The sequence below is a fragment of the Capsella rubella genome, unplaced genomic scaffold (assembly GCF_000375325.1).
Source record: "Capsella rubella cultivar Monte Gargano unplaced genomic scaffold, Caprub1_0 scaffold_5, whole genome shotgun sequence".
NCBI classification, from domain to species: domain Eukaryota; kingdom Viridiplantae; phylum Streptophyta; class Magnoliopsida; order Brassicales; family Brassicaceae; genus Capsella; species Capsella rubella.
In genome coordinates this window covers 10,675,169-10,702,338 of record NW_006238919.1, presented here as the reverse complement: position 1 = coordinate 10,702,338, position 27,170 = coordinate 10,675,169, and the positions used below count along the sequence as shown (strand labels likewise).

The 27,170-nt window shown below is 35.9% G+C and overlaps 5 protein-coding genes and 1 pseudogene across 8 annotated transcripts; 2 read left to right on the top strand and 4 right to left on the bottom strand.

Annotated features, from left to right (window-relative positions):
* Positions 1-88: 88 nt before the first annotated feature.
* On the top strand, positions 89-2,918 carry LOC17886932 (annotated as a pseudogene).
* Positions 2,919-4,061: 1,143 nt separating this feature from the next.
* On the bottom strand, positions 4,062-10,720 carry LOC17885617. 3 transcript variants are annotated; one of them, XM_023781996.1, is made up of 15 exons: positions 10,704-10,720; positions 10,567-10,621; positions 7,785-8,188; positions 7,370-7,625; positions 7,051-7,236; positions 6,819-6,967; positions 6,640-6,714; positions 6,260-6,527; positions 5,992-6,171; positions 5,757-5,899; positions 5,151-5,610; positions 4,920-5,062; positions 4,686-4,767; positions 4,496-4,596; positions 4,062-4,392 (listed from the first exon to the last, which is right to left on the bottom strand). In XM_023781996.1, exons 3-15 carry the CDS (start codon positions 7,791-7,793, stop codon positions 4,324-4,326), a joined length of 2,121 nt encoding a protein of 706 aa, XP_023637764.1. In that variant the 5' UTR covers positions 7,794-8,188; positions 10,567-10,621; positions 10,704-10,720; the 3' UTR covers positions 4,062-4,323. The 3 variants fall into 3 exon arrangements, with proteins under 3 accessions (XP_023637764.1, XP_023637765.1, XP_006291471.2); XM_023781997.1 differs by lacking the exon at positions 10,704-10,720 and having other exon boundaries at positions 7,785-8,214; XM_006291409.2 differs by lacking the exons at positions 10,567-10,621; positions 10,704-10,720 and having other exon boundaries at positions 4,920-5,056; positions 7,785-8,214.
* Positions 8,497-11,500, bottom strand: LOC17887462 (peptidyl-prolyl cis-trans isomerase CYP63). Its single transcript, XM_023783186.1, has 13 exons — positions 11,449-11,500; positions 11,203-11,267; positions 10,878-10,920; positions 10,704-10,780; positions 10,567-10,621; positions 10,153-10,245; positions 9,996-10,066; positions 9,694-9,898; positions 9,437-9,614; positions 9,254-9,357; positions 8,997-9,174; positions 8,838-8,909; positions 8,497-8,686 (listed from the first exon to the last, which is right to left on the bottom strand). Exons 1-13 carry the CDS (start codon positions 11,498-11,500, stop codon positions 8,497-8,499), a joined length of 1,383 nt encoding a protein of 460 aa, XP_023638954.1.
* Positions 11,501-16,403: 4,903 nt separating this feature from the next.
* LOC17886324 (dof zinc finger protein DOF3.6) lies at positions 16,404-18,464 on the bottom strand. 2 transcript variants are annotated; one of them, XM_023782749.1, is made up of 3 exons: positions 18,291-18,464; positions 17,045-17,753; positions 16,404-16,963 (listed from the first exon to the last, which is right to left on the bottom strand). In XM_023782749.1, the coding sequence occupies exons 1-3, from the start codon at positions 18,342-18,344 to the stop codon at positions 16,749-16,751; spliced, it is 978 nt and encodes a 325-aa protein (XP_023638517.1). In that variant the 5' UTR covers positions 18,345-18,464; the 3' UTR covers positions 16,404-16,748. The 2 variants fall into 2 exon arrangements, with proteins under 2 accessions (XP_023638517.1, XP_006291398.1); XM_006291336.2 differs by having other exon boundaries at positions 16,404-17,753.
* A 3,875-nt stretch (positions 18,465-22,339) lies between these two features.
* Positions 22,340-24,437, top strand: LOC17884738 (very-long-chain enoyl-CoA reductase). Its single transcript, XM_006290311.2, has 4 exons — positions 22,340-22,594; positions 22,807-22,846; positions 23,248-24,002; positions 24,109-24,437. Exons 1-4 carry the CDS (start codon positions 22,526-22,528, stop codon positions 24,175-24,177), a joined length of 933 nt encoding a protein of 310 aa, XP_006290373.1. The 5' UTR covers positions 22,340-22,525; the 3' UTR covers positions 24,178-24,437.
* Positions 24,438-24,554: 117 nt separating this feature from the next.
* Positions 24,555-27,064, bottom strand: LOC111830423 (protein ALP1-like). Its single transcript, XM_023782230.1, has 2 exons — positions 26,748-27,064; positions 24,555-25,787 (listed from the first exon to the last, which is right to left on the bottom strand). The coding sequence occupies exons 1-2, from the start codon at positions 26,926-26,928 to the stop codon at positions 24,760-24,762; spliced, it is 1,209 nt and encodes a 402-aa protein (XP_023637998.1). The 5' UTR covers positions 26,929-27,064; the 3' UTR covers positions 24,555-24,759.
* Between the last annotated feature and the right edge of the window lie 106 nt (positions 27,065-27,170).

Below are 27,170 nucleotides of genomic sequence, written 5' to 3'. Positions count from 1 at the left end.
CGACATCCAAAATACTCTTAAAATAATCATAGGATCAAATTATGGAAAAAGTCACTATTACAATAAAACCGCCAACGAGAAACAGAACAACACATCTAAATTTCAGATTGAGACGGAGAGAGAGATCACATTCCCTTCTTCCAATCATCAAAACTCACACTCTGGACGAATCAATCAATCATCATCTTCATCGTCATCGCCATCGGTCTGTGATTTTCCTACAATGTCGAAGCAAACATACAAAGTCTGTTTCTGCTTCCGTCGGAGGTATCGACACACTGTCTCGGTAGCACCGCCCGAGATCAAGACCCTTTTCGAGACTTATTCCGACAGAGGTCTCATGACCACCGATCTCCTCCTCAGGTTCCTTATCGATGTTCAGAAACAAGACAAAGCGACCAGAGAGGAAGCTCAAGCGATCGTCAACGCCTCATCTTCTCTTCTTCATCGTAATGGTCTCCACCTTGATGCTTTCTTCAAATACCTTTTTGCTATTAACAACTCTCCTCTTTCTTCTCTTGAGGTAATCGAAATCAAGATCGAGATTTTTGTATTTTTCTTGTAGAGATTGTTTGATTCTTGAATTACTATATGAATTTTTTTTTTGTTTGGCAGGTGCATCAAGATATGGATGCTCCTTTGTCTCACTATTTTATATATACAGGACATAATTCGTATTTAACTGGTAATCAACTGAGTAGTGATTGCAGTGAAGTGCCTATAATTGAAGCATTGAAAAAAGGTGTTAGAGTTATTGAATTGGATATTTGGCCTAACTCTGATGAAGATGGTATCGATGTTCTTCATGGAAGGTATCTATATAATTAGTAATGCCTCTGTTTTTTGAATTTTTCTTTTGGTTTTGTTCTTACTGAACCATTTCAAATATTAGGACTCTTACATCACCTGTGGAGCTGATCAAATGTCTAAGAGCTATTAGAGAACATGCCTTTGATGTATCTGATTACCCAGTTGTTGTGACTCTTGAAGATCATCTTACTCCTAATCTCCAAGCTAAAGTTGCTGAGGTGTGTAGCTTATTTTGCATTTCGTTGAGAATTTTTCTTTTTGGTTTTAGTTATTGATATATATAGAGATTTTGTATTGTTCTAGATGGTTACAGATATATTTGGAGAAATGTTGTTTACTGCTCCTTCCGGGGAATGCTTAAAAGAGTTCCCATCGCCTGCATCTTTGAAAAATCGTATAATGATATCAACAAAACCTCCTAAAGAGTATAAAGCAGTAAAAGATGATGATGTGGTGAAAAAAAGTAGAGATTTGAAAGATGAAGAAGTTTGGGGAAGAGAAGTTCCAAGCTTTGTTCGAAGGGATAGAAGTGGTGACAAGGTCTGTGTAGAAACACATTACTCATCATCTTCTTTTTAATCTTATTGGTTTTTCATATGTATTAGTTGGTCTTATCTTTATTCCTTGTTGTAGAATGATTCAAACGGAGATGATGATACTGATGATGATGATGAAGACGATGGTGATGATAAGATTAAGAAGAATGCGCCACCGGAGTACAAGCATTTGATTGCAATCCAGGCCGGGAAACCGAAAGGCGGAATAACTGAATGTTAGTAGGTGGATCCTGATAAAGTAAGAAGGCTTAGCTTGAGTGAAGAACAACTTGAAAAGGGCCTCAGAAAAAATATGCTGAAAAGATTGTGAGGTATTTCTCTCAAGTTTCTCTTCTTATATACATCAAATATAAGATCAGTCCATATAGAGATTCACTTATATTTCAAAATGTCATAAGAAACTCTGTTGATCATGGAATAAATAATGTAGGTTTACTCAGCGGAATTTGCTCCGGGTTTATCCGAAAGGAACTAGGATTACTTCATCGAATTACAACCCTCTGGTTGGATGGAGCCATGGAGCTCAAATGGTGGCTTTCAATATGCAGGTTTCTTCTTAATATTCTTACATCTCCAAAGTTCTCTCCTTACAGTTAACAGAACATCTAATCATATGCAAGATATACATATAGTTGCAAAAGAAATTGAATTCTTGAAACGACTTTATCTTGTGTGAAGGGACTTGGAAGATCATTGTGGGTAATGCAAGGAATGTTTAGAGGAAATGGAGGATGTGGTTACATCAAGAAACCTGATATTTTGCTGAAATCAGATTCTGTATTTGACCCGGAAGCTTCATTACCAGTAAAAACAACATTAAGGGTCAGAGAACTATTCTCTGTTGTGGTCATTTCCAAATGTTGAATCCTCAGTAAACTTTCATGAGCTCTTCATAATGGTTGGTTTGTTTATATATGTTTTAGGTAACTATATTCTGTATTTGACCCTGACTTCTATACAAGGGTATAAAAAATATGCAAGCATGCCTTTAAGTTTGAGTCTTGAGGCTAAAATAGAGTTTCAAAAATTGATCTCAGGTTGGAATCGCTGGAGTTCCAGCGGATACAGTGATGAAGAAGACGAAAACACTAGAGGATAACTGGATACCAGCTTGGGACGAGGTGTTTGAGTTCCCATTAACAGTTCCAGAGCTTGCTCTTCTACGTATTGAGGTACATGAGTATGACATGTCTGAGAAAGACGATTTTGGAGGGCAAACTTGCTTGACGGTATGGGAGCTGAGGCAAGGAATACGTGCCGTTTTCCCTGCATAACCAAGATGGCGTGAAGTGTAGATCCGTGAAGCTTCTTGTGCGGTTGGAGTTTGTGTGAGTATGTAACACAACTATACAAGACATGTTATTTTTGGTTTAAGCACTTTTATTTAAACTGATTACAGTACATACAAGTAAACCAAGTTTGTGATTTTGGGTGTGGGTATAGCGAGAATGTTCTTTATTGGTATAAGGGTTTTGTAATTTCGAGCTGTGTCTGTGAATTTAAAACAACGTATATCGGTATATGCTATTTTTATAAAGTTATGCCATCACATTGCTTCCGCGTCTTAGGCTTGAGTTGAATGAAGTAAACAAGAAATGTGTTCAAAACTTGCAAAATCATTGTATTCCTTTGGTTTTGCTTATGTTATATGATGAATTTGATTATATTTTGGATAGATCTACCATTGTTAGTAAACCCATACATTGACAATGCATATGATATATCATCCTAACAGAGAAATAGAGTAAACAAAGAAATATAGCAAAAGTTGTTTATGAATGGAACAAGAAAGTCATTTATTTGTTGGCCGTCCTCACCGCCATGATTACCCCACCACCTTGCGCTGCCGCCATACGTTTTGTGAAATAAAAACTATTCATGTATATCTTCTTCTACCCATATATATCATGCCAATGCTAATTAAATATTGAACTTGGAAGCACCGCTCCAGTTAAATTAGCTGTCACCACATATTACCACTACTAGCCTAGTAATAACACTGGTTTCAATTTCATTGTTGGGGCCAATGTATTTCATGTAAAACTGCTTTGCAGAGATATTGCCTTAATATATGGAGTTAAAGCACATCAACCGAACTAGTGGATTACCAACATTTTGTATAGCAATATTGGAATAAAACTTCACTTTAGTATGCAGTCTTTGTGTTAGCAGCAATAGACAGACACATAGTTTAAGCTCATAATTCACTTTACAAAACTTATAAATATCACAATTACCATCCAAAATAGAAGAAATTTCAGATAATTTCGAAATTTGTGAAAAAGACAAGAAGTGTTGACCGACCAGTAAGACATCAGAATCTTCAAAGTCAAAACAGATTCGCATTCGTTTGTTGGCATGATGACATGTCACATAAGAGAGCACACAAGTGTCATAACTAGACCCTACCTTCTTTCATTCTCCTATACTCAAAAACTTTTAAAGCTTTTGGGAATTTCCAAGAATATTCTGTATTATACCTCGGCGCATTTTTTTTACCTTATAATAATTAATTGTAATTTCGATGATCCATGATTATTCAATAGAAAAGCCGGAATTACATTGATAATTCCATCATTATTCTTTAATTTATCACCGATGTCACATTATTAATCATTTGAAATTTAAAACATACCATCCGGTTACTATGTCCGATCTCAATTTACACAAATAGTGGTATTAAGTATTAACAAGTATAGATAATTTTATTTTATTTAAACGTTACTTGAAATTAAGCATAAGTAGCATTACGTTAACCCACCATTTGCCATATACAAATAGTTAATTTAAGAAGTATCGATAAAGTTCTAAATAATAATAAAAACGAGACTTGAAAAATAAGCACAAGTATTGATATAAGTGAATACAACATTTGCCTCCAGAGGTAGAACAAACCATTCACCATATACCAAATGCCTCGGTAAAAAACCATCACCAAGGGCCTTCTTCTTCTTAACTATTCCACCTCTTCCTCTTCCTCTTGTCTTTGTTCTTGTTCACGTCGACTCCGTTTCTTGCACTTTCCCTACAATGTTTTAGCTTTCATATAAGAATAAATCCCCCCACAAATTCTAGAGATTAGAAATCCAACATTCGCCGCTAAAGGTAAAACAAACCATTAACCATACCAAATGCCTTATTAAAAAAAGGGCCTTCGTCTTCTTAATATTCCTCTTCATCTTCCTCTTGTTTTTCTTCTTGTTCACGTCCTCCGTTTCTTGCACTTTCCCTACAATGTTTTAAGTTTTCATTAAGAAAAAATCCCCCCACAAATTCTAGAGATTAGAAATTCCAACGTAATAAGATATTGAAACTTGCCTTTGCTTGATTCGCCACCATGGTGGGAAGCATCCTCCTGAAGAAGAGAAAACCGAGATTTTCTAGGCAGCCAGTCCAACATCTGCTTGAAAAACAAATGCACAAGGGGTCAACAAATTTAGGCAAACAAAACTAAAAGTCAGAATGGGAAACTACTTGTGGTTAGAGGTTGTTTTGACTCAAGCATAGTTAGACAATGACAAGATCTATTTATACAGTAGGATGATTGATTACCGCCCGTTTATGTGCTCTACTAGAGAGATGCATGGAGAATTTTTCAAAGTCTTTCTCAACATTACCACGGCAGCAATCTGAGCAAACACAGCTGGCAGATTCACCCGTTTCACTGCAATTATCCCCCTCAAGTTCACCTGAATCTTTAAATAAAATACAATAAAAACAGACTGTTCAGCAACAGTTCTGCTGATTATTTCAACAACACTGTGAGATCTGACAAACACACACCTGCCGGAAGAAAGCTTAGAATAGAATCATATGGAAGAAACTTGTATCCCCCTTTATAGCTGAATAGGTCAGAAATAGACAGCAATACCCCTGGATCGCCTATGACCATTATAATAGCTGGAGGTGGATTCGCAGAGGTATAATCACGAACACTATAATTAACGCTTGAGCGACCGCAATGGTTGTTATCAAGAGAGATTCCACCGGAATAGACTCCTCTCAGGATGTTATCAGGGACGTCTGTTAGTACGCCAACGGCAGTGATGGTGAGAGGACCAGAGTAGCCTTTGTTCTTCAAAAACCGTTTAATACCAGGACCGACCAGACGAGGATCACAGGAAGAAGGAACAGGACACGTATTGATGTCCCAAAAGACCAATGTTACAGCCTCCTGGTAATGACACTCACTTAAAAGATGCCCAACATTCTCCTGCAACAGGTTCTCCAACTGCTTGAAAACCTAATGAACAAGGGAAAAAAACAACATGGGGTCAACATATAGGCAAACAAAACCAGAGATCAGAAAGGGGGAACTGCTTGTGGTAAGAGGTGACAAAATGTATTCATGCAATTAGTTCGTCCAGTTTGGTTAGGATGCTTGATTACCTTGAATTGATGTTGTTCACTAGAGAGATGCACCGTGAGATTATCAAAGCCTCTGTAAGCAAGACCAGGGTAGCATACTGAGCAAAACCAGTAGGCAGATTCCCCAGTTCCACTGCACTTATCCTTCTCAAGTGCCCCTGAATCTGTGGGGAGAAAAAAAAAAAAAAGATAGTAGTCAGTTCAGTAACTGAGTTGCTGATTATCTCAACAACACCGTGAGAGAGGACACACACACCTGCCAGAAGAAATCTTTGAAGAGAAGAATATGGAAACGGTTTAAGAAGGTTGCAATCCATATTTTTTAGGTATCGAGAAGTAAGCCCGCTGATTTTTGCATCGGATATGACCATTATATTAAATGGAAACATATGGCTATTGGTAAAGTCACAAGCGAGAAGCTCAATGTCTGAGGAACCTGTTTCAGAGACTATAGACTTAAGACTTTCTCTATTCATCAAAGAAGATATCCATTAGTGTAGGAAGGCACAAGGATGAGAAGATACCGTAGGGGACACTGGTGAGAGTGATTCCACTGGAGGAGACTCCCTTCAGGATGTCAACATCGACTTTTTCTAATAAGCCAACGGCAATGATGATGGAAGGACCAACGTAGCCTTTGTTCAACAAAAACCGTTTGATGGACGGACCAACCAGAGGAGCATCAGAGCAACGAGGAACCGGACACGTATTGATGTCCCAAAAGACCAATGTTAGAGCCTTCTTCTTTGACCGATTATAGTGAGTTGGTGGTGGAGGACACCAGTCCCACGTCTGATTGGAAACAAAATGCACATCCAAATGTTAGAGATCTCAACAATGTAGGCAAAAAAAAACAAATGTTAGAGATATCAACGTTATCATATGACTTTGGTTGCTTCCTCACCATGAGAGATTTTGCGTTAGAAACAGGGGGATCCGGGGGTGGAGGAGCATTATTTTCATTCAGTAACTTCAACAACTGCTTGAAAAAAACAAATGCACATGGGGTCAAGACTTGAAACAACTTGTGGTAGGAGACTAAAAAGACAATGACAAAAAAAGATTTGGCTAAAGCTTAATTACCAATTGTTCATGTTCATCACCATGGAGATGCGTGATGAAATTCTCAAAGACATGGTCAGGAGGATCACGGCAGCATAACAAGCACTCCCAGCAGGGAGATTCAACTGTTTCTGCCCAGCATTCAACTGTTTCCTCAGGTGCCACTGAATCTGTGAGGAGAAAAAAAAAGCCAGTTCAGCAAAAGATTTACTGGTTGGTTCAACAACACTGTGAGAGAGGACAAAACACACACCTTGCTCAAGAAGGCTTTGAAGAGAATCATAGGGACACGGCTGAAGAAGGTGGTGTCCCGTTAAACGTAGGTACTCAGAAACATCACTGAAGATATTCGGATCAGATATGACCATTATATTAGCTGGAGGTGGATATGCATCGGCAAACTCACAAATGATATCGCCAATTTCATAAGGAGCTGAACCTGTTTCAGAAGAAACTAAAGACTTTGAGAGGAATGAAATATATATATATATATATATATATATATATATATATAGACTGTTTCAGAAAAAACTAAAGACTTTTGAGAGTAAGGAAGGAGGGTGAGAAAATACCGTAGGGGACGTTAGTGAGGGAGATTCCACTGGAAAAGACTCCTCTCAGGATGTTATCAGGGACATTTTGAAGTACGCCAAAAGCAGTGATGATGACAAGACCAGAGTAACCACGATTCTCCAAAAACCGTTTAATACACGGACGGACCCGACGAGGATTAAAGCTAGGGGGAACCGGACACAGATTGATGTCCCAAAACACCGATGTTAAAGACGTCGGCGCCGGCGCCGGTGTCGGCGTCGGCGTATGTATAAACTAACGAGAAAATCAAAGTTTCAAAATTGGGAAAGCAAATCGAAGTAAGGTCTTTTCTAATCTAGAACGAAAATCAAACACATCAGATAAGCATCAAGAGTAGGAACACGGCCGTAATCATCCCGAAGAAAAACTGAGATTAGGAGCGAGAAAATTTACCTGATCCATGAGAAATTTTGGATCTTGATATCGACTAGGTTTAGAAATCTCGGATTGAAGCGAACAAAACTACCTAGCCGGCGTTCGCATTAATATATATATATTTAGGGAGGCTAGATACGGTTTAGAATGGGCTTCGTATTAATGGGCCTACAGTCTGTAGTAAGATCAGTACCTAGTCGTATTAATAATACATACACACACATGCATAAAGGCTAATCTAAAATGGTCAATGGTTGTTGATACAGAGGCAGAAGCTTGTAAGGGGAAAACAGAGAGTGAATTCGAACAATGGTTCCAAACCCAAGAGCCAATAGATGATAAGTCGACACACAAGTACAAATGGATGTGCTGACCATCCTCTTGGGAATTCTTGCTGCTGCCTGGCTCGTGTTAGTCCCGATCTACATGTTCCCAAAGACCAACACATCTGTTTTAGGACGCGAGGATTGTAATCATTGTAAAAAACCTCTCGTGGGAAAGAAAGATTTAATTCCTATCTATGAACAAGCGGAATACCATGAACCTTCTTTCTTTAGATACTGTTTTGTCAAAATCAACTCTGCCAACATATATATGAGTCTGAAATTGATCAATGTTCCACAATCTGTAAAGTAAGCTATCTCATATCCGACTGCTTGTACTAAAATAGGGAGAAGGGTGTTCATCAATCTGCATAGCTATCTCTGTCCAGATGGAGAGAAGAGATGAGTCATTCTGCAGGAGAGGTGGGTCCTCCTTTGATGGAGGATTTCTGTGTCCCGAGACGGTCTTGGATAATTGGCTGCCTCTTTCTAGGGCTCCGACTCCGGCTATGACGCCTCGGGCTCTGGCTCCGGCTTCGTTCTCTGAAACGGTCTCCATCTGGACTCCGAGAAGTCTTCCTTATCATCCTGTTGTACCTATGCAAGATTACGCTCCTTTTTCAGAGGACTTCCCACATTGCTTTAAAGTCATTCAAATCGGAATTTAATGCAAGTGGCTCTGGGTGCTGGTTTACAAGCTTTATCTCCCCAAGCCAAATGCATAATATAAAGATACAAGTGAGCAAACCTTAGAGGGAAGGGGCTCCTCCTTCTGGGTGGGCTTCTAGGACGTCTCCTCAATGAGCTGTTGCTCGGATACCTCCAAAATTAACAGAACGAGGCTTTAGTATAATCAGGAGACCTGTCTTCCTTTATCGTAACTTGTAAGGAAGATAGATTGCCTTACCTATCCCTGGTCCTGTCACTTTTTCGACGAGGAGGCGTACTGTACCTCCGAGCAAAGGAAAACTTCTCGGTGAATCCACGCCCCCTTTGGATGTACTTGGACACACCAATTGGAGATGGGCTTCTTGTCCTCTTCCCATCACTTTCTGTTTCCTCCTCTTTTTTGTGTCTTCCCTTAGCTTCAAGGTCAGATAAACATTAATGTCTCTGCATCAGTAATCTAGAAACTCACATTCAAAGATAATTGAACTTCATTACCTTTTTCTCTTTCAGGTGCTCTAATTCGAGACATTTCTCCAGAGTCTGTTATTTTAACTGAGGAAGAAGGTTTCCCATCAATCGACCCCACATCTTCCATTTTCCTGAGTACAGTCTTACCACCAACAATCAGGAGACCTGTCTTCCTTTATCGTAACTTGTAAGGAAGATAGATTGCCTTACCTATCCCTGGTCCTGTCACTTTTTCGACGAGGAGGCGTACTGTACCTCCGAGCAAAGGAAAACTTCTCGGTGAATCCACGCCCCCTTTGGATGTACTTGGACACACCAATTGGAGATGGGCTTCTTGTCCTCTTCCCATCACTTTCTGTTTCCTCCTCTTTTTTGTGTCTTCCCTTAGCTTCAAGGTCAGATAAACATTAATGTCTCTGCATCAGTAATCTAGAAACTCACATTCAAAGATAATTGAACTTCATTACCTTTTTCTCTTTCAGGTACTCTAATTCGAGACATTTCTCCAGAGTCTGTTATTTTAACTGAGCAATAAGGTTTCCCATCAATCGACCCCACATCTTCCATTTTCCTGATTACACTCTTACCACCAACAACTTTGCCAAATACAACACGATCCCCACTAATGTTACAAATATGAACGAAGAAAACATCAGTATCCTTGACAATGAACTTCAGAAGAAAAAAAATCTGGGAGTAGTTTTTACCCATCAAGATGTCGTTGTGGTAGAAAAAGAATTAAAAAACAGGGCCCGTTGCCTCCATTTGCCATTGAGAGGACTCCTTCATCATGGTTCCGTGAACCTTTCTCCCCAACATCGGTGCTCTGCCCACCAGTGCCTACAAACCGACCAAAGTCCTTACAAATCTTGGCATAATTAAATGTCAAACTGAGTACATCAGTAAGGATAACAAAGTGAGATTACCCTTTCCAGAATCATCGCATACTGCGGCCGAAAATCCTTTTATGATATGATTGAAGCAGGCCCCTTTCAAACATAGATCAGGGTGGGCTTCACCTGAAATATAAAGAAGGTGCCGACAGCAAATGACCAACACACATATCGAATTCTTAGAATCAAAGAATATCAAATTGAAAAAAAACATCAAAAATGTAATTCAGGTTCAAAAACATAACCAACACACATATCAAATTCTTAGAATCAAAACATATAAAATTGAAAACAAACACCAAAAATGTAATTCAGGTTCAAAAACGTAACCAACACACATATCAAATTCAATCTGAAAAACCAAACAAAGAATGAAAGAAACAAAACCTAACTCACAAACCCTAATTCATCCGAGAGCAAATGTTGTGAGTAAATCTTAAAAGATACCTGTGCAGCGGGCACGGAATTTTTCCGCTGTACGAGGCACATCATCTGCAAACAGCTACAAAAATAAAGAAAACCATAAGTTTTAAGACATGAAAGAAAGAAAGAATTGGGGAGGGGGAGAGACGGAAAGGCAATACCTCAATAAGAACACGTTCAGGGGGATCCTTATTAATGGATATCTCCATAAACACATGAGGATTCAACTTGGCCATCCCTACAAACAGAAACAAATAACAATAGACCGTGTATCATTCAACTCAGAAACTCATATCAAATTCTTCGAATCAAAACATATCAAATTGAAAACAAACATTCAGGTTCAAAAACATAACCAACACACATATCAAATTCAATCTGAAAAACCAAACAAAGAATGAAAGAAACAAAACCTAACTCACAACCCTAATTCATCCGGATCAAATCCAATTCAGATTACGATCAAATCCAAGAACCCTAAATCATTACGATCAATCCCAATTCAAATAACCCTAATCTCAAACACATCAAATCCAATTCAAAGGGACTGCTAACTGACGAACCCTAATTCATAACGATCAATCCCAATTCTTTCTTTAACCCTAATCTCGAAGATCCCAATTCATGTAACCCTAAATATCAAAGACATCAAATACTAACCTTGATAGACGAGACGGCGATGATCTGAGAAGAGAAGTAACCTTGATAGACGAGACGGCGATGATCTGAGAAGAGAAGACGAAAAGAGAGAAAACGAGAAAAAGTGAAAAATGACGAGTTTTTTTTTTCTTCTCTTTTGTTTTTTACCCAGCGAAATATTGACACGTGAATCTTAACATTTTCCTAAAAACTACTAAATTAGCATCGATACAGTACTTAACCATTTTGCTGGGTACAGTACTTAACCATCGATACAGTACTTAACCACTAAATTAGCATCGATACAGTACTTAACCATTTTGGATATTAAATTATTAATACCATTGATAATTCGCAATTCCATCATTAGCTAGACATGCATTGCCACCAAAGAATAATCTATAAGAACAACATTAACCTTAAGCTCTTAAATTTTAATCTTAAGATTATTTAATTAGTAAAATTGAAAAGGTAAAAGATAACAGTTGTGAATTAGTTTTTAGTTTTGAGAGGTGATTATTGGTAGGCTCTTAGAATTTTTTTTTATTAAATTAAAATAAATTTGTAGTTTTACAAAATTTTATAATTATTGCAAATTTCAAATCTTAAAACATACATAAGATATATTTAGGATAAATTAACTCACTAGTGATTTCACTTTTTAGAACGGAAAAAGAAGGCTGACTAAACCAACTCTAGAGGAATGCATGGTCACACATGCCAAATATCATATTGTACACTCAGCTACACGAACTATATGTATTGCATGGCCACATGCATCAACTGTACAACGTCATGTAGTCAACACCATATACATAAAATTCTGATACACCGGTCAATTGATTCTGGCGTTAACCGGTGTTGACTCCGGCGTTGACCGTTTTTGACCAAAAAAAATATTCCAAAATTTTTTTATATAATTTAATTTATACTGTTAAAAACTAAAAACTATAATTATTTTTGAATTTTTTTATTATAAAAACTATAAAAAATTTCAGAATATTATATTATTAAACAATATAATCTTAGGAAGAAAATGACGACGATGATTTTGTATTAGTTCAAGATATTAAAATCTAAATTAAAACTAGAAAAATTCAAAATAGTAAAATAATTCAAGATACTAAAATTAAAAGTAGAAAAATTATGTGAATTACTAAGGGAATTAGTATTTTTATATTGTTAATAAAAACATTAACTTATTATTTGATTTATTTAAATACAAAATCATCATAGCAATTTTCTTCCTAAGATTATATATTTTTCATTATACAAAACCATAAACAATTTAATTAAAAAACTATTTTTTATACATATTCAATATCTAAACACTAGTTTTGTTTATATATTTAATGTATTCATTCTTATTATAATTAGTTATTTTAAAAATTTATAGCTAAATTAATAGTAAAATAGTTCAAGATATTATAATCTAAACTGAAACTCGAAAAATCTTATGAATTAGTAAGAGAATTGCTTATTTTCACATTTTCAATCAAAACCATTAACTTATTATGTGATTTACTTAAATACAAAAATCATTGTTACAATTTTCTTCCTAAGATTATAATTTTTTAAAGTATACAAAACCATAACAATTCATTATAAAATAATTATAACTTTTAGTCTTTTTAACACTATAAATAAAATTATATAAAGAAAAAATTTGAATATTTTTTTTGGTCAAAAACGGTTAACGCCGGAGTCAACACCGGTCAACGCCAGAATCAGTTGACCGGTGTACCAGAATTTTATGTTTATGGTGTTGTCTACATGACGTTGTATAGTTGATGCATGTGGCCATACAATATATCTAGTTCGTGTAGCTAAGTGTACAATATGATATTTGGTATGTGTGACCATGCATTGCTCTATAATTGGTGTAGGTAGCCATCTTTTTTCCTTAATTGATAATGTAGACAGCACAATACTTATACCTAGGGAGACTTTTTCTACTCTCATAGCAAATATCAACATCTTATAGACTAAGTCACAGCATAAAGACGACTTTGGTGATTGTTTAACATCTTACGGATCACATAATCCTTTTGCTTATAGGCTTAGTGATAAGACCCACAAGCTCATACACCAACTAAGTCTAGGACAATGGTCTGAGATAACACTTTCACTAATGATCTAAGATAACAATGTCCCCCTAGCACGAGGCAACATTCTAAGTACTGTCACTACAAAATCAGAATGGTTTTTGTTTCTGTCTTCAGCTCTTTATTAGAACTTGATTAATCACAATCCACGAGACTTCAACTGTATCATCACACTAGAGCCTTGCAAACTTAGGAATCTCATTAGCCTAATTCATGAATTCTTTGATTACAGTTGGTAGGAGAGCAATCAATCATGCCTTACAAACATTCACACACACATACAAGCTTCAAAGTAGTATAATTATACGCTTAGACCATGATTAACGGTGGGTCCTTAGATGTTTCTTAGGTCTTTTATGGAATAAAATTAAATAATTAATGATGCAAAATGGTAAAAGACGTATCTTAATTAAGAGGTAAGCTTAAGCCTAAGAGACGGACACGTGTTTGTGTGTAAGTGGCCGAAGAAGAAGAAAAAGAAAGGGGAAAAAATCAACACACATTCTGGGCATTTGTATTTTTCAGGAATTTGTATTTGTGGTTTTAAATATGAAATAACGAAACCAAAAACCATCACACATTCTGGGCATTTGTACTTTACAAATACAATTATATGAAATTTGGTTTCAGAAATACAATTCACCTTCTTCCATATTCTACAAGTATAACCTTCTAAAGACCATTAAAACCAAATTTTTAAATAATTTTTTTTTTTTAAGAATTCTAAATTAAGAGTCTACCAATAATCAATCTCAAAACTAAAAACCAAAATACAACTCTTATCTTTTAACTTTTTCAATTTTACTAATAAACTAATACTAAGATTAAAACTTAAAAGCTTACCAATAATCATGCTCTTAGCAACCAAAAGCCATTCTTCCTTGAGCAGAAGACGTATCTTATAGAATTAAGCTGATTATGATTTAAATTTAAATCTAAAAACAACTAAGATATTACTAAGAAACACCAAACAACCATCGTTAATGATGGTCTAAGAGATCTTGGAAGGAGTCCGAAAATGCTAAAAACACCCACTGAAGATCTTATGCAAACGAAAAGCCCAAACCAAGGCAATATGAAGTCCATATATATATGCTTTACTTGGGCTAATAGTAACTAACTTAACATCTGCAATCCCTCCTAACACATTATCACACACTTGATCTCAACCATTATATAATCTATATTGATTTTTCTGCACCTCAATCAGTCCCTCCACAAATAGTTTAATTAAGAAATTAACACTCTCCATTTCTTCATTCCCTCCTACAAAATATTAATTTTCCTTTTTTCATTTCTCTTAATTGTTATGATTTGAGGGCATGTGGAAGAACGTGAGCTACTACTACTATGAAAATTGAAAACGTACATTGAAAAGAAAGAAAGTAAAACTAGAAAGATGTCCTTTGGGTCTAAACTTACATTGATATATCATATATCTATGGAGGAGGACGAGACTTCTTTAACATAAGATTCTCTTTTTCCTCTCTTTTTTATTTTTGTTCTCTTTTCTTCTTTTTTGACGCATTTGCTATTTTTGCACTTATAATTATCGGGTATATTTCTGAAATTGGATTGGGTGTATGCCTTAATAATTTACTAAAACTACAATGCTACATGGGGAAAAAGATAGTTGAAGGCATTGATTTTTACAAAAGTAGATCCAAAAGTCCCAAGATTCCATATATCCTTGAAGATTGCCACTCATTAATCATAAATCAACTCCGTTTAAATACAATCAAAAACATGTTATTTCTTTCTTGTTTGGGTTGATCTTGTTACCTTCAATGTCGCTGAAGACATTCTAGTTTGTAAGATTGTAAAAGAACTTAAGATGTTATAGAGAATTGCTCTCTTTATTATGCTTTAGAAAACTCTCTCAAAAACTAAAACTCTTAAGCTCTCTCAAAAGCCTCTTACAATATATTATGAGTCAACATATGTATTTATAACAAACACCACTCCTACTCCTATAAGGAAACACCCATGTTTAGATAACTCCTAAACATTAAACCTTATCTCTAATAACCATATTATGACTAGGATTAGGATAGCTTTTATTTCAATCTATTGTCAAGCTTAAACCAACAGACATTGTCGAAAACGTACGTTTGTATCTTTTATAAATTAAATAACGTTTTTACTCAATAATAAATTAATTTAATATCAACATAAAAATGGAAAACATATGCATGATTGCTTACAATTATGGTGTATAAGTGTGTGTATGGATGTATGTACCTACATATGTCCGTGCTTTTGTCCATTAAATCTGTGTTCTCTCGTCTTACGTTAGTTTTGTCACTTACAAGTTACGACAAAAAATCCCAGAATTTTTTTTTTTTTGAAACAAAAAACAAAAAATCCCAGAATTCCTTATAACTGTATTTTCCATTGTTCTTTAGCTCGGTTTATTTGTCTTTGATTACTTTTTTCTTTCTTTTTCTTCTTCTTTTGAAATATCACACATCATAGTTACCATTATGAATTTATTAAATTACAAAAAATTACATGGAGTTTCTTATATTTTGGGGACTCTGAATATAAAGAAACTCCATATGTAAAAAAAATGGCATCGATAGAATTGTGGAAAATGTACTCTTCGTTCGTATTTATTTTTTTGCTAAACTCTTCGTTCGTATTTAGGGTATGAACACTCCCACCTATTAACTTATTAATTATAATTACTGTCATATAATATGCAAACGAAAACATTTGAACAAACGAGTCTTATATATTACATTGGATCCGTTCAATGAATGTGATACCATATGAAAAATTGAAAATGCAACCCCAATCTCTCTTTTTTGTTTCATTTTTTTTCTTTTTTTGGGTCTCTGAAAAGTAAAAAAGGAAAAAGACGACAATATATCTTTAAGAAAAAGAAAAAAAAGAATCAGAGTATAAGTTGGACCAAAGAAGTAAATCATATCCTGATATTAAAATAGAGATGTTATATGGGGAAAATAGCCAAATCCGATAGATGTTATATGTACTGTATATACTATTTACTTAATTTGGTCATAGTTATAAAATTCGACTTAATTATGTTAAGTTCAAAATACATTACATGCTCTTGGAAATCCATTAAAATGAGAATTTGGCTGGTTATCTAAATGAACACACAAAAAAGTTTCCATCATCATCAACTCTTGAATTCATACATCACCCACACCTCTATATAAAGCCAATAACACCATATTCTGATTAAACATATATCACCAGAAGCGCTTAACCAATTAACATATACTCACACTCACACTTTGAAGATCTTTAAAAAGATTAAAAAGATAGTTTTAATTCATAACCATACCCTTTCCTTCGAGCCCCAAAATTAGCCTTCGGATATAGGCATATAGCTGCATGGTTTGATCTCTCCGATCAGTAGTAATAAACTCCCATATATATAAATATAACCCAACCAACAAAAAAATCATCAAGAATAGCTAGTCCAAGAAGTACTTAGAATGAGAGATGGCCTGTTGCGTTGTTAGACGTGAAACCAGTCCAAGAAGTGTTACCGCCCCATGATGTGTACTCATCGTTCCCGGATGAGTTTATGTTAATATTCCCCAAAAAGTTCCTCGATAAGTTATTCTGACCGTCCACATCCCTACCCTGATCCTGATCATTCTCTTCTGCCTTCACATTTCTAGTTTGCGCGGCGCCATCCCCACCTGAAGCCAAATCCGTCATTAGCTGATTGGAATAATCACTGCTCTTTTGTTGTGGATCGGCTTGGCTAACAGCTTCATTACCTTCTAGTAACGGATACACGGCATTTGAAGATTGTACCAACCCGGTAGTATTGATCAAGAAAGGGAATTGTTGAGCTTGTTGCGATGAAGGTACTCTCCATGGATCCAAGATCCGAGCACTAGAACTCACCCCACTTATCACGTTGCCTATTTGAATTCCGCCAAAATCTAACCCATTGTTGCTTGAATTGTAGTCTCCAAGGCTTTGGAGAGGAGGCAATATGGGTAAGCTGGAAGTAAAACCTTGGCTTTGGCTGTAACTAAGAAACTTGCTAGGGTTTGAGTAACTTGGGTGAGAAGTAAGAGATGAAGTAGTAGTATTGTTATCAGCCGAGACCAAGACTGTAGATTTTGATCTCCCGCCGTTGGATTTGCTTCTCTTGTTCCTCCTAAAGCCTCCTCCAACAGGAACGTTCCTCAGGGCACCGCCACGTGTCCAATAGCGGCGACATGTTTTGCAGAAATGGCGAGGCTGAGTAAGGCTATAGTTGTTAAAGTAACAGAACTTTGTATTGGTAGAGTCACATCTAGGGCAGTTTAGAGCTGCTTCAGGCAATGGGATTTTCGCGATTCGAGCACGTTCCACCATTGAATTCACTCTAGCTTGGCTCGAGCCAGCCTGTGAAGCCGGTGGTGATGAGAGCTGCCTTAAATAATTACTAGGATTGTGGTCAGTTGTGACACTGTCAAGCTGCTGTTGGCTTCCTTGCTGCATATTAACATTAGTACTTAGTTTTTTTTCAAGATTGCAATAAAGCAGAAACAAATTATAAAGAAACGATTCGAGTTGAAAACATTGGTCGACGGAGACGAAAGAAAAGATATCGATGGTTGTTCTACTTTGACAAGAATTGCAGATTTATTATAGTTTCTTTTGATCAAAGTCATAGTAACTTTTTGTTAAATTCAATGTGTAAAAAGCTAAACAAAGAGAAAAAAATACATATATTCTATAAGGAAATCATTGATCAATAGGCATATTAAACTTAACAAAAACAAAAACAAAGTCTTGAAATAGAAAAATAAAGACCAAAATTATAATCACCTTTATATGAATTACCGGTATATTCAAGAAGATGTGAAAAAGGTTTTTATCGGCTACAGAATATTTATAAGTATATACGAACAAGGAAAAGAAGCTAACTAGCAATTTTTGTCGAATAAATCAAAAATCTTCATATATCTTGAATTCTTGATCGAACTTAGAGAGGAAAAGAAAGAAAGAATCAAGAACATCTAATATTACCTGCTGCCAGTTGTGTGAATCAAACTGATTAAGTGGAAGAGATGAGAAAACCATCTTTTAATTGTGTGTTTTTTTTAGGTAAGAGGTTGCAGATATGGTGGAGAATCACATCATAGAGAAGAAAAGAATTGATCTATAGTGACAGACTGATAGAGAGAGAGAAGAGAGAAGAGATGAGCTGATGAATGGGATAAAGAGAAGAAGAAATGAAGTTTCCTTGTTTAATTTATTGTGTTTCCTAATTCTCTTTACTCTTTATTTTTTTGTTTTTCAATTTTCATCATTCTCTTCAGATTTTATATTTCTTTTTGTTTTCATCAAAAAGAAAAAAAAAACTTCTTACTTAGTTATTGTTAACCTTTTTGGAATTAAGTGTTGATTTGAACAAGTTTTTTTTGTTTGCTTATTTTTACAAGTCAATCGTCTACGTCACTATTTCTTGTTTGTATCATTGTATATATATTTATCACGTTTACATTTGTTTCATATGTTATACTAATATTAATTTCGCAGACTGCTAATTAGGGACAGTAAACTATTGATTAAAAAATATTTTTAAGATGTTTATGTTGTAGACATTTCCACTAAAACTATACGGTTTACATATCATATTTCAGAAAAAAACATCAACTTCTCCAATTAAAATAGATATATTAATATATTTACCTAAACATGTTTTTAGATGAATTAATACAGTCCATAAATATCTGTTAACTTGTCTGTCCACACATATAGCTGTTCGCCTGTCCGTATGGAGTTTGATCAAACCATTTCACTACTACATGCATTTTGGTTGTTGAAGGAAAATTATATCATATGTGTGTATTGTGTATGGTAATTGTCAATATCGGTAAGCAAAAGAGACGATTGAAGTCTAAGTTGGTAGATAATTCGCTCCTAGTCCGATCCGATCCCACTTCCTAAATATATTGTATTATCATTAGCAACGAAAGATATAATTCTTTTATGAGAGTAACGACAAGGAAAGATAGTTTTCTTAGCATGTAAGCTTTTCTTAAAGAAAGAAAAAAAAAAAACAAATTGCATACGTTTACACACACTGGTGCCCAAAAAGAGATGTGTGAAGAGCGAGAGTGGCCTGGCCATGCAGAAAGAGAAACCCTGGCACCTCCCTTCATCTTCTTTTTTTAATTAAAAAGGTCCACACAAAAAAAACGAGAGAGAGAGAGGCGAATAATTAGATAAATTAATAAAGAAACAAAAAGATTTTGAAATAATAAAGAAAGAAGAAATAAAGGTGGAATTGGTAGTGGGGTGGTCTTTGGTGGAGTTGTCACAATCGAGTGTACCCTTTGTTTTTCCTCGGGTGTGACCCCAACTCTCGTTTTTTCATAGTATTATAGTTATCATTCTTGTAGTTATATCGTCATTGTTGTTTTTGTCTTATAAAAATAAATTACCTTTGCATGGGGAGTTTTTATTGATTCATTCAGTCTTAAGAATGATGTAGGATTCTAGCTTCAAGAGCTTCTAGCTTCATTCAGTCTTATGATTCTGTCCACTATAACGTGTGTTTTATTTTTCTTCCTGAAATTCGTAGGTCTAACAAGCTATCTTGTGTTGTAAATTAATTATCCAAGCTAGAAAGTATAGTTAGCCAAACATATCAAATCATGATGATTCAGACACGGTTGTTTCTTTCTTTCTTTCTTTTTGTGATTCTTGCTTGATTTGACCCTATAATATAACTTACCGGTAACACGAAAATTTATGCTTTATTGGAAAAGATATTTCGAATTTATGATCACCAACGTAACTCTTATGTGTATTTGATGATTTATGTTTACAAATATTGTGAGGGGACGTACGTAAAGATGGACATGTATTGTAGGAAGGTGTCCCAATACCGACCGCGATTTCTAAAAGAAAGATTTGTGGTCCAAATTGCAAATTTAATCAGAGACCTTCTTTTTCAATGGACCTCACTATGTCGACACGTAACAGCAAACATTGCTAACGATATATATAACTTATATAATTAATTTGTCATATTTACCATAAAATAAATACCTAATGATATTATATACATGTATTCCAATATATTAGCTAGCAAACATATCTCTCCCTCTAATCATCATCTTCACTGAGAAAAATGTATCAACTAAGAAATGATCAAACTGAGACAAACGTATAATTAAGAAGGCCTTCCACTAAATTTGAATTACTTGGAAAGTTGGATGAAGGTGACACAAAAAGAAAGAAATGATCGAATGCTCTAATTTTATTTTTTTATTGTAATATACATATGCTGATTGTGGGTTTTTTTTTTGGGGGGGGGGGGGGAGTACTGTGTGTAATATATCTATTTGCCAGTTGAGAAGAACTAAATTTATCTTACAAACCTCCTTTTTCATCAGCAACGCGAGCAAGATTGGTGTAGAAAATAACATATGATACAAGAACATGATAATTAGTTATATGTTTGAGTAATTGAGATATGTTGTGCTTTGAAGTATAGTTGAACCAGAGGGATAATAGGTATCTTCATAGAAATATGCATGTGTTTTTCTTTTTTTACAATATATATAGATTTTCTTTTGTAAAAGTTTTAGTATGTTTAAAGAATTTATTATATATTTAAAAGAAGTTGGTCTTTATAGAAATGTTCAAATGTGCATGTGTTTTAATTTTTTATATGTTGGTAACACATTTTCATGCAGCTAAAAAGAATCTTCTCATGATCGGTAGTGTACATCTCATGAGTCCCATATTCATGGTTGTAAAGCAACATGCACCTTCTCTGCATGCAGCTTTTTCTTTTCTTTTCTTGCATCCATATTCACATCTACGCACATTAATATGTATTATGTATCTCTTTGATACGGTATTTACTACTCACATAGCTTGATCAATATCGTAGTTTTCAATATATATATATATATATATATATATATATTTGAAGTTAGAAAAAATCGAATCGATATAGCATCACATAAAAACTGTTATCACGTGCCATTCTTTAGTCGAAGATGCCTAGAGTCTAATGCAAGAACATGCACATAATTTCATTTGCAAGAGAAATGCTCCAAAGTTTAAAATACAATTAATGGTCGAAAAGATATACATACAATAGCCATAATCTATTTGAAACTAGCTAGCTTACGGATTTCTAATAACTCCTTTAAAGTGTTTCATACTCGATATGGTGTTGCCCCTTTTTAAAGTCATTACTTGTAGAGTTACATAGACTAATGCTCTCAAATTGTGGTAGATTGGATAAAAAGTTTCAGACGAATTGTACGTAGCTCTATATAGCTTTGTAAAGTGAGGAGTACGTTATGGTATTTGGTTGCATGTTGTCGCCTTGGTATAGTTGTAAGTGAAGTAGTTTCGGTTCGGCAATGAACAATGGTCTCGTTACTATCTCATTCATTATCAACAAAAACCGTTTAAAGGACTCGAAACATATGTTTAGCCGTGTCGGACGAAGCCTGTCTTGTTTCGATCTATTGAGGCTTACATCTTGGAAGTAAAATTTTATCATTGTTGGGCCGGTCAATATACTAACTGTTGTTGATCGTGGCGTCTGAATGACAAATAGCTAAGCAAACTTCGTTGACCAACTAACTAATAACTCACACTACGTACGTACTACTTTCCATGTGGTTTAATCAAGGGAGCATTTACGTCTTTTAAACGACAACAACAACGAGGATTCTTTCTCTTTACTCCCCTTTATGTATAAGGCAGTTCCTTACAATTTTTTACCATGTTACATAACAAATCAAATCTCATCTAGGTTGACACATTAATCTCATGGCTGCAAGAAAATAATAACCGATCGCAAATCGAAAATGAAGATATATTTGATTAAAATTCGAATACAAAACTTAAACTAAAACTAGATACATAAAGTCATAAACCAACAAAAAAAAATGAAACTGAAGAATGTTTTAAGTGATCCTTAAAACAAAGCCATAAATTGCAAATTGCAACAAATTTTACAATTTGGAGTAAATAATAAAACCCAAAAAAAGATGGGAGCAGCAAAACACAAATGAAGTAAAGAGGTGAGGTAGAAGCAGCAAGCAACTAAAATAAATGGTCCCAATCGTATAATAGTTGGGAAGATAGTTAGTTCTCCTACTCCCAACTACATCCTCTTCAATGCTCTATCTCGTCTTCTTCCTCTGATCCTTTCTATTTAGTTTCCTCTTTCTCTTTCTCTCTATTTCCTCATCTGGGTCTTCCTCGTTTTCTCCGCTTTATCCCCCATGAAGGTCACCGTCGTCTCCCGCAGCGGCAGAGAAGTTCTCAAGGCTCCCCTTGACCTCCCCGATTCGGTACTTTCTCCTTTCTTTATGATACTCTTCTTCGATCTGCTTCTTCTTCTGATTAGTGGCCTCTGTTTCTGAAATGTGATTTGAGGGTTTTTGGTTCCTTTTGTTTGCTTGCTCGATTTCGCCTTGTAGAAATGTAGGGGAAGTTTCATTCTTTTACTTTGATTTTGTGGTTGCTGATTCGATTTGTGTGTGTGTGTGTTTGTTCTACGCAGGCCACTGTTGCTGATCTACAAGAAGCGTTTCATAAGAGAGGTAAAGTTTCGAAATTTTTCATTTTACTAGAAATTTGACTTGTCGAATGTTGAAAATAGATCTAGTCTCTGTGTGTGTAAGCTAGTGTTAAACTGTCATGCCACATTGCAGAGTTTATGTGTTTGCGTTCTCCTTTTGGAATTGAATGCTTATGGAGTTATATTGTGGAAGCTTACATGAGTATTTAGATTTGATAATGCTTTATGGTGAGAAGTTTCACTTAAGCTTCTAAACACAGTTTTGGTTTTGTATCAATCATAACAACCTCTTCTCATAATGGATCAGTCCCTTTTCAGCCAAAAAAAATGTTCACTTTAGGAGTGTCCATTAATATTTCCTTCTATTGAGAAAGATAATTTTTGTTCTTCTTCTTTCTCAATTGGTGTTTCTTCTTTCAACAGCTAAGAAGTTTTACCCGTCGAGGCAAAGACTGACTCTTCCTGTAACTCCTGGATCGAAGGAGAAACCTGTCGTCCTCAATAGCAAGAAATCACTCAAGGAGTACTGTGATGGGAACAACAACTCCTTAACTGTAGTCTTTAAAGACTTGGGGGCTCAAGTTTCCTACCGCACGCTCTTCTTCTTTGAGTATCTTGGCCCTCTCCTTATCTACCCGGTCTTTTACTACTTCCCTGTTTACAAATTCCTTGGCTTTGGAGAGGACCGTGTGATCCATCCAGTTCAAACGTATGCTATGTACTACTGGTGCTTTCACTACTTCAAACGGATCTTAGAAACGTTCTTCGTTCATAGGTTCAGCCACGCAACCTCCCCAATCGCGAATGTGTTCAGGAACTGTGCTTATTACTGGAGCTTTGGTGCTTACATTGCATATTACGTCAACCATCCCTTGTACACACCAGTCAGTGACCTTCAGATGAAGATTGGTTTCGGGTTTGGTTTGGTCTGCCAAGTAGCAAATTTCTACTGTCACATTTTGCTGAAGAATCTTAGGGACCCCAGTGGGTCTGGAGGCTACCAGATTCCACGCGGTTTCCTCTTCAACATTGTTACATGTGCCAATTACACGACCGAGATTTACCAATGGCTAGGATTCAACATTGCCACTCAGACCGTTGCAGGATATGTCTTCCTAGCTGTTGCTGCTCTAATCATGACCAATTGGGCTCTTGGAAAGCACAGCCGTCTGAGAAAGGTAAACAAAGTTTTCATTTTGCGAGAACTTGAATACTTTCAAACTTTGGCTTCTTCTTTTTTGTTTGTGTGGTTCTTATTGTGGGGTTTTGATATTGGTATTGCAGATATTTGATGGGAAAGATGGGAGACCAAAATATCCAAGACGATGGGTGATACTTCCTCCATTCCTTTAGAAGCCATTGTCGCTTATCAGTTGAATCTCGTAATAAAGTTAAAAAAAGATATTTTCTTTGCTCTCTCTGTATTGTTCTTCTTTGGGGTCAATCTGTATTGGTTATAACTTGTTCATTCCTTCCTTTTGTTTCGAGATGTTTTTTTTTTAAGTTAGAGAATTTTAGAATGTGCTTCTTTAGTTGTTTCTCACGCAAACCAAATCCTCCTATGTATTGCATACTTCAAGTCAATAAGAAAAATGATCACAGTTACATATAAATCCATAGGAAAGTGTTATATGCTATGGCTTTTATGATCAATCGAAATGTACTGGAAGACTGTCATTGTCATTTTTTTTTATCATGGAAGAGAAAACAAGTTGCAAAGCATCATGAAGAATATAAAGATATACAGTAATAGCTTAGGAAGAAATTAAACATAACATTTATAGATTACACATTTTAGTTGTCTCAAAAGAATACGCCAATATTTTTTAATAGATCAAACAAAAAATGTTGCAAAACAAAATTACCCGAAGGAAACAGAAGCAAATGAAGCTTTTACAGAAAGACCAGACGAACGGGGGGAGGGGCAGAGAGTAATCACGCTGAAGAGTTTTTCCCCCACAATTTATCAGAGAGTCCATCTCTCAAGACCGATGAAGCCTCATCGGCAAGCTTGCAGCTTCGTTGCCTGTAATTCATGTCATGTTGGTGAGACAAATTTTGATCATCCAAAGTTTGGTCACCCATATCGATAAGAATGTTGTGCAGCAAGCAACAGACAAAGATTATCCGCGGTAACCGGTTTCTATCAGGCATCCACATCACCCCGTTTATTATCCTCCACCTGTCTTTAAGCCTCGACATTGCCATCTGCGCGGCTTTTCTTGCCTCCGAGTGTCTTTTGTTGAACTCGGTTTGAGGCAGCGACAAGGGTTTGCCTTGGTATGGAGTGAGAAGCCAGGGAAGAAGAGGAAAACCAGAATCCCCTATTATGTATTCTCTTAGCTCAGTTCTTTCTGAGAGATGCAACTTTTCCCCGTTCAGTCTTTTCCCTTTCTCAACTAGTTTGTAGAATCCCGAGTTCTTTAGGACGACATCATCGCTTAAACTTCCAGGCCAACCAGCAATTACATCGAGAAATCTCATGTCAGGGTCCACTACGGCCTGCAATATCATGCTGAAGTTCTTTTCTCCGTCCAACCAAACTTTGTTTGACGGTTCCACAGCAGGAAGGTTCATAACTATATGTGTAATGTCGATTGCGCCACAGCAATTAGGAAGACCTGAGATTTTCTCAAACTTTGATTTTATTTCATCGAGTTTCGAAGGCCATTGGAGATGGTGCATTGCTCTCTCCTCCATTGATTCGACAAAGCGCCAAGTGATTTGGGAGACTGTTGACTGGTTCATCCCAAAAGTCTCTCCAATGACTGAGAGAGATTCGCCAGAGCCAAGCCTCCTAAGAGCAACGGCTACACGGTCATTGAGAGATAAAGGTTTCCCATTTGAGTCACTGAAATTTGCAGGCTTTGCTGTGAAATCGTCTTTCACAAGAGAGCAAATGTAGTCAAATGTCTTCCTTGATATTTTGAAAACTGACTCAAATGTCTTTGGATCCGACGACCCTGACAAAGGAGATAAATAAAAAACATGATATAGTGACTACAAAAAATCAACAATGTATGCAAGATCAAGCTCATTGGTCTTTAATAAATAGACAGATGTTCATTGTAATGAAGTCAGTGTAAAAGAATCATGCAGATCCGTAACTGTTCAAATCACAACATAGCTCATAAAACACTGAAACAGCTTAAAAACAACACTATGTAAACTAAAAGAAGAATGCAAAAGCAGTAGAAGCTAATCAGCACCTGTCAATTGCTTTTATCATTGACCTACACATGAAGAGAAGGAACGGGATAACCGAAACAAAGTAGTTGGAAAATTTCAATCACATTATCACTGGTAGAGACATCTAAATATATATCTAGCTGTCTCTGTCACAGAGATTAATAATGTCATGCTCAGAAAACAAAATTATCTTCCAGGATGGGTACACAGAAACACAGTCTAGTCAGAGTCTGCTACTCCCAGAGTCTTAAAAGATTCAAATCACTTAAATCAAAACACTAAGGCAGGGCATTACAAGCTCAAAGTTGCTTAAACCAAATTAAAAGAATCAACTACTTAACTTAGCATCTATATACGCCTCCCAAACTCATCCAACCCCTACAGCCTTAAAAAGAACAAAACTTCATCTCCACTAAATAATACCCTTCCAAGTATCATAGTGCTCACTTAAGTCAGCAACCAAAATCAAATAAGAGGAACTCACACACCCAGAGACTACCAAATCAATAGATCGAAACAATACTCGAATGTACAAAGTAAGATAGAAGAACACATCTTTCCTACTTTAACAATGCAAATCTGAATCTTACGATTCTAATCTAATCCCCATTCAATCTAATTGCTCTTAGCAGCATTGAAATTGCAAGTTCAATTAATAAGAATCCACAAATCATAATATACTCGATGCCAATGCAAGAAACAAACAACAACAAGGGAGTGAAGGAAGGAGATACCAGAAATACGGCGAGAGAATCCATCCCACCAATCCACGGACTGAGATGATGAGTCATCGTCCTCGCTATTAAGAGCAGCGGCGGAGGCGGAGGAAGCAGCAGCAGCAGCAGCAAGCAAAACGTTCCGATCAACCTTCTTCTCCGCTCTCTTCTTCTTCTTTATCGTTTTGACAGGTCCCATCAAAACAAAAACTCTCTCTTTTAGATTGAATCCAAGAAAACAACTTCAGCAAAGAGCTATCTTTTTTTTGGTTTTGTGTTTCTGGGTTTCGAGCTTTTAAAGCATGCACAGACAAGTACTAAAGAGGAGAAATTTGGGGTAATGTGATGAGATGATATATTATATGGATTTGGAGTTTCAAAATAATAAAAAAAACGTGACCATTGGTTTTTAATTTTAATTTCGGGTTGCCACTTGTTTTG